This window comes from Limulus polyphemus, unplaced genomic scaffold, assembly GCF_000517525.1.
Source record: "Limulus polyphemus unplaced genomic scaffold, Limulus_polyphemus-2.1.2 Scaffold9345, whole genome shotgun sequence".
In the NCBI taxonomy this organism is placed as follows: domain Eukaryota; kingdom Metazoa; phylum Arthropoda; class Merostomata; order Xiphosura; family Limulidae; genus Limulus; species Limulus polyphemus.
In genome coordinates, this window is record NW_013674955.1 from 4,538 (window position 1) to 13,768 (window position 9,231).

Here is a 9,231-nt window from a genome sequence, read left to right on the forward strand (position 1 = left end):
TACAGTTTTCTAAACAAGTGTTTAATATATAATTACTATGTAGATATTATAAAAGAGAGTTGGCATTGGTTTTTTTTTTTTACAGTTTCTGTATTCTCCTTTGTGTATATGTGTATATATATATATATATACAGTATTTGGTGGTAAAAGCTGCATATTTCCTAATTATGAATGTTATAAATCTCTTAAGTAGTAAGTTATTAACTTTTTCAGATTGTGCTGCAAACTCTTATAAGCCTTTTCCTAACAATGTGTGGAGTTTTGTATGTGGCTGGAGAATTTAAAGAGATTCGAGCAACGGTAGAATTGGAAAGCAAGTATGTAATTTATTTTTGTTTAAACACATAAGAACTCCCTAAGTGAATATTGTATTTGATTTAAGTATGCTAAAACTAGAAATAAATAAATATATATATATATTTCATTTTAGTTTAGCAAGTATGGTAGCATCATTACAATAACTTCTTACTAACTATGCAGTTTGCAATTAACCAATGTGCAAAAGTCATAATCATTATAATAGCTAAACCAACCATATTTAGTGCAATTTTGACAATACAACAACTGCTTTCTTTCTTGAAACTTGGTAATTTTATTTGTGCAGTAATTATAAAAATTTGTGAAGCATAATTAAACCTTATCATTGTCATTAAAATACATAGTCACTGCTAGAAAAAAGTATGTATATTATAACACTGTTATTGTACGAGAATAATGGATATGAGGTAATGTAAAACATTCTTAGCTGAAATAGCTGACAACTTTAATTGTAGTATAATGAATCTTTATATTGTAGACCTAACTCAAACATACACTCTAAAGTTTAAGTGTTTATGTATCAATCTTCTCCATCCATCTATAGTATATATATATATATATACTTAAAAACATATGAATATGATAATTATATCTGAATATCCATGTAGCAAGTATTTTCTCTGTTAACCAGAAATGGGTGATTAACTTGATTAATCAATATTGTAATAACTTTGCTCTTTGATTCTTTTAAATTATCTGGTGAATATGATTCAATGTCCAGTCCATGTAACAATAATAAGTTACTTTATTTTCTCCTATGATGTTTCTACAAGCTTTAACACTTGTACACTGCTCTAGGTGTACGTTGGAAATGATGTTAACTAACACAAAACAAATCAACTTATTTATACAAAGTGACTTGGGCAAACACTGACCCAAATACTTCACAAAAACACATTGACTGATTCAGCCCTCTATCTTGAATAAAATGCAACACTTTTAATTATATCCTTAACTATCTTTCAACTCACTCTACTCTTGAAACAACTCTACATATTTCACAAATATCTTGCATTTATAATCCAGCTTCAGGTGTACGAGAAAACTTTTTCACCTCCTTAGAACTTTCTAGGTGTTTTAGGCCTATCTTATTAAACTTTTTGATCTGAACATTATCAGTAAGATCCACAGCTCCTTGTAGCCACCATTTAAGTTTGTTTGTTGTTAAGCATAAAGACACACAATGGGCAATTTGTGCTGTGCCACCATGGATATCGAAACCTGATATTTAGTGTTATAGGCCTTCAGACTTATCACTGAACTACTGCAAAATTTTAAGGTACAACATTAAAAATATAACTTACAACCAATAAAATCAATTACATATGACTGATGATATGAGCAGGCCCAGACAGAATCTGCAGGGATTTTTTCAAAATTATGTTGAATGTTTTACCTTAACTTGATAGAAAATTTGTAGAAATGAATATGGTTTATTTTATGTGAAAGGATATATGGTTTTATTAATAAATATATTATGAAACATACTGGAATGTACATATTTTTTTACTATCAACCTCTGTATCAAAAATGAAAATTTATCCATAATGTTAAAATCTCAATTATATTTGTTTTTGTTTTTTTGCCCCCCAGTGGCTCAGTGGTAAATCTGATGGCTCACACTGCTAAAAACTGGGTTTTTGATACTCGTGATTAACCCATCATAGATAACCCACTGTGTAGCTTTGTGCTCAAGAACAAACAAATGTATTTTTTATAACCAGCACATTATACTTCACTGTAAATAGGCCATATATATTCTTTTTTAAATAAATAAATGTGAAAATTTTACTCATAAATAAAGAAATGACAAAGAAAATCACAACACTATCTAACTCTGAGGATACATAGATCTTTAGACAATACATTTTGAACATCCAAATGGGAAACATTCACCTTTTCACACTAAAAACAAGTGCTTACTCTGTGATGAAATAGAAAGATGTTTAAATGAAAACCAATTTCATTACGTGTCAATGACTCGTTAGTTTTTCATTATAATAATAAACTGGTAGCTATCAAAATATGCAAAAGCGTAACTGGAAATACAACTGTCATAGCAATGAACTACGCAAATACACAAATTTAATCCTTTATGTAGTTAATTTAAATAAACCTTTTACTGGTTTTAGGTTCTGTGTTGTGCATGATTATGCTAGTGCTTTTGTAATTGTTGCAACATTAAGGTAAGTAGTACTTTCACTGCATAGATTATTTGATTCCATAGGAATTCCACCTTTTTTTCTTTTTTTTTACATCTTCCACGGACATAAATGTTTTCTGCACCTTTTTTTTTATCAACAATTGATACTCGTGTATCCCTTCTGCCTTTGAGCATCATTTATATCACTTAATGTCACATAAAATAACAGATTAAAATCAAAATTACAATAAAAATGTAATCAGCTTTTTCAGATTATAAGATTATTACTGTTTTCATTTAATCCAGCTATCCAAGTAATCAAAATAGTACCATTATGATTTCTCAATTTTATTTTTCATTAATTCAAGTTTATTCAGCTTAGTCATTAGTGTCATTGTGTACATGGTTTTTGTTGAGCTTCCTTTCTTTACTCTTAACATCTTTAGTGTTGTTCATTTCTCTCTGGAGACCTAGACTGAAGTTGTACAACTTTAGTCCTCGCTATCTTCTCAGGTTATTTCTCAACCTTACCTTTTGACTACTGTTCTTCACCTGTATCAGTCTACCCTTAATCTTCCTATTCCAGATTCCAGGCCTTCCTGTCTTTCTTGTCCTCCTGCTACCCATTGTCTGGTTCATTGCTCTTCTTGTCAGTAACTATCCTGTCATGTCCAGCCCTTTGGGTAGCCATCTCTTCCTCTTCACCTGCAATTGGTTGTATTTTCTGCTGACACTTATTTTACCTTTTCTCCTCATGGTCTCTCCCCATTTCTCTTCTCTTTGCTCCTCTTCCCATTTCCTTTTTTCCTCCTTCCAACCCCATCCATGGTAATTTTTCACCCAGTCTGTGATTGGTCATAGTTAATTTGTCAGACACCTTCCTACATATCTTTGTTGACCCATACTCCATATGTTTTCTACATTCCATCCATCATACTTGCATCTTCCAATTCCTTTCTCTTTTCTTCAACAAAGTGTCTGCCCCTTTTATATTAATATCATGAAGACCTTTACTCATCATCTTCATGGCCTGGGGCTATCATTCTTTTCCTTGGATGATTGACTTCTATTGGCCCATTCTAGGATTGCATTCTCTTCTCACACCTCCCTTCTCTTGTGAGAGGCTACTTTGTTGGGGTGACTTCTTGAGATATCCAAGTCCTTTCTCATGCCACTTCTGGATACTTTTGGTACTTCTGGATGTTTTCTTCATCTCTTGTCTCAACTGAGCTCCATCTTCTCTTCATCTGTAAGCCATGGAGTATCTGGTCACCAAGATTCATGCCTCTCATTCTCATCCTGAGAAAGAGGACACTGGCTTTCCAGACACCCTTCATTCCTTTTGGGGTGTGCACAGTGGCTCTTGTGGATCCAAGGGATTCTTTCTTGGGTTCCATTGTCCTCATTTGTGAATCTCCCCTATCTTCAAGAAATTGTCATGGGGACTGGACCATGCCTGTACTACTTCCTTTGTTCCCTTACCAACTCCCCAACCAGATCTTTTTCTTCACCAATGCTCCCCTTTCAGATTGAGGCACATCTCTGGTTGATTATATGACTTCTGGCATTTGGAGTCAGAACAGGAGTTCACTCCACCTCAATGTGCTCAAACTTCTCATTGCTTTTTTTTGGACATGTTCCCATTTCCATCCCCTTCTGGTGGATCAGTAAGTTATGATACATTCTGATGCAGTTGTTTCGTACATCTACCATCAAGGTGACATCCTCTTCAGGACCTTCACTTTCTGGCATAGGAACTACTCTTCTAGGCTCATTCACATTGAGTTCATCTTGTTGCCTGTCATGTGCCTTGAGCTATTTACCTTGTGGCAGACCTCCTCTCTTGTCAGGACTGCATTTAACCTATGGAGTGGTCTCTTTGCCCCTATGTCTTTTGTTGGGTTTGATCTTGGTTGGACATGTCCCTCTGTGATGCCTTTACCATCCCTTTCAACTCCAATATTCAACCCTTCTGGTCTCCTGTTCCTCATCCATTGGCTCTAGCTATTGAAGCTCTCATCCAGAGTTGGTTCACCTTTTTCTATATGCCTATTCTATCTTCTGCTCCTCTTTCAGGTCCTTGACTTGATGTGCAACACTCCTGGAATCCTGCTGTGGCATATCTTTGGCTGCCTCAACCTTCGTTTCCTCTGCTTCTTCACTTGGCATCCAAATCTCCCTTCATATATGCAATGTCCCCTCACTCTTGCATCAACCTCACATGCCCCTTTTTTGTCAAGGGATCATATGTCATCCCTCCACCTTCACATGTTAGATTTCTCTGGTCCATTGCCCATTGGGCTGGACTGTAATATCAAGAAACCTTCTTGTCACATTCCTATTACCCTTTCACTATGACAATGGCAGTAATTTGTTGTTCAGCCATCAACCTTTCCTTTCTTCTTGACTGTCCTGCTGTGCTCTATCTTTTTGCATTTTTTAATTGGCTGTTTGACCATGATTTGTTAGTTTCAACCATTACTGACTATTGAGTCGTGCTGTCCACTACATTTCAATTTTCCCAGTACCATAGGGTGTTTTCTTCCCCTGTCCTCTTTGCTCTCTTCTGCTCTTTTATTCTTCACTTTTCTACTTGTCCAACTTCCATGCCTGCCTGAGTCTTTCATGTGGTTTTGCACACTATTACCCATCCAATAAGGGTAGAAGGAGAGGGGGTCCCAGGGTAGGAATAGATGATGGCATGGACCTTGAAAGGGTGAAGTCCATGATGAACAGCTTAAACAGGGCAGAGGAACTGACCTAGATCTAAACAACATAGAGGTGAGAGATAGAAGGAAAGCAAGGACATTTAATTTCCCAAGCAGCAGAAGTCAGATCGGTCCAGATATAGGAGTATATAATTGTGGTGGAAGAGGGTGCGAGAAGCATCAATAGAATAAACAACTAAGCAACTGCAATGACAGGCAAGGAGGAGGAAATAAGAAGCGAGAGAAAGGTGGTACAAAAATGAAAAACCAATGGCTTGAACAGGAGATGCACCTATTGATTCACCAATTGGTATGTTTATCTCTGGATGTGGATGCTCACAGGCTATTTCACGTTTCACCACTTTCAATTTATCTCCTTTCTCATTCCCTTGCTTCCCAGCTTTGCCAGCCCTAACACAAGATCCTCCATAAAAGCGTGTGTATGATTCCCCCACATGTTTGCTGCTCCTTCTGTTGAATGTCTGGCTGTTTTATCTCCTGCAGGATTTTGACTTGCACTGGTCTCCATACTTCAATGTACCCAGCATTTTGAAATGGGTATGTCTATTTCCTTTTTCATTTCTCTCCCTTTCCATCAAAAAAGGATCCTTGCAGATGGTATGCTTGTTTCCCAAAATCCACATCGAGCCAGGAGAACAAAAAAGCTCTCAAACCATCTTTTCTGGCTCTGCCAGTGGCCACTGCAAGATGAGCTGTTCAGCAAAACCACTTGAAGTATCCTCATGGTATACAAAGTTACTCAACTATCCAGTCCAGACTGTACCAATTCCATTGACTACCGTGAAGAAGGCCAGCACCTAGAGAAGTGACTACCCACTTCTTTGGTTTGTACATGTTGCATTTTAAAAATAGGGATTTGCAGTCACCTATTGCACTATCTCCAGTAAAAGTATTTTCTGGCTGATCTAGTGGGGATCCAAGCACTTCTCTGGGTCTCCCCAGTGTAAATTCTCTCTCTTTCTTCTTCAAGTGGAGCACAAGAGACCCTTGCCACTTACCAATTCCCAGCCATTGGGGAGGTGGACCATGGAGAATCCTCACTGGTTAGGCTTAGCACAATATGGTGAAAACTGGGGTGCTGGTGACACTGTCCATATAGTACAGGTCATGCCTTACAAATGTAACACATAACTAATGTGTATTCCTCCTTCAGCCGAACCCTTTTCTGTACAATCAACGTGATCACACTCTGTATGGTCTGATCATGTCCCAACCACTTGTGTGCAAGTGCTTGCATGGTCATATTCTCATTCCACCTATACCTGTGACACTTTGAGCTTGTATGCCTCTTCCCCCCTTATGTTCTGAGCAAAGAGTATACCCTGGTTGAGATAAAAAGTGGTCTCCCACTGCCCTCTGGTGTCACACAGCATAGGCTTTCTATCTGAAGGGAGCTGATCTAAAATTTTGCTCTGGCTCCTCCACCACTTCAACACAGAATTCTGTGTGAGGAGATGCATTATCTATCAGAAATACATTTTCAAATTAGAAAAATATTAACTTTTGAAAATAGGTATTGTTAGTTTGGTTTTTAATTCCTTTTGTAGTGCATGTAGTTGAATTAAAAAATAAAGAATAAACTTTTTTCTTTTTTAATGGGAGGGTGGTAACTTTAGTGGACAGAATATCTTCTGTGACCTTGATTTTTCTTTTTTTTTAATTTCATACACATTTTGAAACTATCACTCACATTCATGAAATTTCTGAATGACCAGACTAATATCTTTTCTTACAGGTCATATGAAAGCTTTGGAAATAGACCAAGTTTTTACACATTCAATCATAGAGGAAAAGCCTTAGCACGTGACAAGAGCTGATTGATGCTTCATCCAAATAAAATTTGCATGTAATTAAGAGCCTGAAGGACTTCATGAGGATAATAGCAAGAATTTGATTTGTTGTACTAGTAAGGATAAATCCAGACTGGAAAGTTAACTGAAAAAATTTTTAGTAAATTTATTTTATCCCTGCCATTCCAATAACTTTTATATTAATGCTGTAAAAGTTCTTTACAAATAAATATATGAAAACCTTGAGATTACAATCACAATCTTTCACTTGTGTTTGTGTAAGGAAAGTCAAACTTAATATTTAAGAATTTTTGAAAGATTTTATGGATTTTAAAAAGAAATGTAATGAGTTATTCTTGCTTTAAGAAAAATAATAAATCATAGTATTTAAACTTGTTAGATATGTACAGGAAGTCTCAGCTTTCTTCAAGTTTCCATTTGCTAAATGTCTATGTTTCTATTCCAAGGTTTCACTTTTAGTTTCATACAGTACACCGCAGCTCTGAAATGTATATATGTATACACACTCATTTACTGATGACACAAAATGCACTTGTATATGAAATGCAATAAAAGCATTGTAGGAAGAATGTTTCTTTTAATGTTTAGATTACATTTGTTCTGTGAGTACTTTATTAAAAGTGAAAGGAAAGAACAGATAAGAAATGTAAGTAGTAGTCATTTTAAAGATTCTTCAAGTTGCCCCACTCCCACCCAAGAAATTCAAAATTGATCTATACCTAAATTATGTGCTGTTTTGCACCCCTCAACTTGGGCAAATATTGAACTTAGAAAGTGGAGTGAAGGGCAAGTTGACAGTTAGCCCCCACCTTGAGACATTCAAAATCAAACTATGCTGAAATAATGTACAAACTGTTCAATGTTTTGCACCATTTTAATTATAATAAACTTCTCATTTAGCTGTGGCATCCTAACACCAGTAAAGTTTTGCTAGTAGCAGTAGTTTACACCTCCAAGATATTTGATAAAAACCTTAAGCACATGAATTCTAAAGGTTAGCAATGCAGAAGACTTAAGTGATTATCGGACATTTATACAATTGCTGAAGTTCGAGTTTGTGCTGATATTTTTCAGATTATGCTTGACTAGTTGTTTAAACTAGAAAATGTACTTGTAAAGATTCAAATTGATCTTATTCCACATGAGTTTTGGGCTAATTTTATGTATAAATGGCATCTTTTCTTTTTGATGTTACAGAGATGTGATACTAATATCTATACTCTATGTTAAGCCAAAAGTGTAATTACTTTGGCAGTTTGGTTTCCAGAAGCTTAAAATGTAAACAGAGAAGTTACAGATGTGATTTTTTTACAGATTTCTACAGTTATTTTAGTATATTTATGTTTCATTTTGTATGGAAATGTTTCCACTTTTTTACATGTACCAAAATCCAACATTTGCTCTAAAACTGTTTAAGGGGTTTTCTCTGTAAAGGAGCTGAAAATATGCATAGAACATATAGAAAGTTGTTATTGCATTTCCAGCTAATATGGAAATCTTTCTGGCTAATTTTAGTTGTATGCAGTAAAAGGAAAGTATTTCTACCTAAATCCCAAATTACTTAAATTTCAAAAATACAAAATTGATCCAGTGTTGTTGTTTTTCTTTAAATTAACTAAGAATGTGCATAAGACATAAAGATTATGGACACTATCTTTTAGTTTCTTACATATTTCCTGTTTATTTATCATTTCTCTGAAATTGGTCTGGTGTTTTTTCTTAATGTTGCCTAAGAAAAAAGAAAGAAAGGGTGGACACCATGTTTTTGGATTACCTTTGTTATTTGATTTTGGTGTAGCATTGGCAATTTTTCTCCTGCTATTGTGAAATTTTGGCTGTTTTAGTTGAAGTTGAGAGAAGTGAGAAAATTGCTGGCCTTTGGTTAGTCTGTAAAGAATTAGGGGATTACAGTACTCAGTCATTAGAAAATGATTGGTGTAAGTGAGTATAGCAGCTGCCTTTCTATGTTCTGCCAATATGGAGACTACAAGACTCCCTATGGTTATGAAACATTATAATTTGACTTACAAGAAACAGGTGCAAGTTCAGCATGGGTTTGAGAAAGGAATATAAAAGATAGGAGGTCAATGAAAAGAGGAGGAAGAAAGTCTAATATGCTGTTAGTAAGAAACAAAACCTATTCTTAAATCTGTGTGTTATTGATTACCAGTGATAAACAGCAATTTATTATGTTTATATTGGTAGAAATCAGTTTCTGATATAAATATGT

The 9,231-nt window shown here is 35.2% G+C and overlaps 1 protein-coding gene across 1 annotated transcript; it reads left to right on the forward strand.

Annotated features, from left to right (window-relative positions):
• Nucleotides 1-213: 213 nt before the first annotated feature.
• On the forward strand, nucleotides 214-8,745 carry LOC106475879 (membrane magnesium transporter 1-like; the record flags this gene model as incomplete). Its single annotated transcript, XM_013936555.2, has 2 exons — nucleotides 214-317; nucleotides 6,926-8,745. Coding segments are annotated over 2 exons (186 nt in total), but the record flags the coding sequence as incomplete, so codon positions are not given.
• Nucleotides 8,746-9,231: the final 486 nt, after the last annotated feature.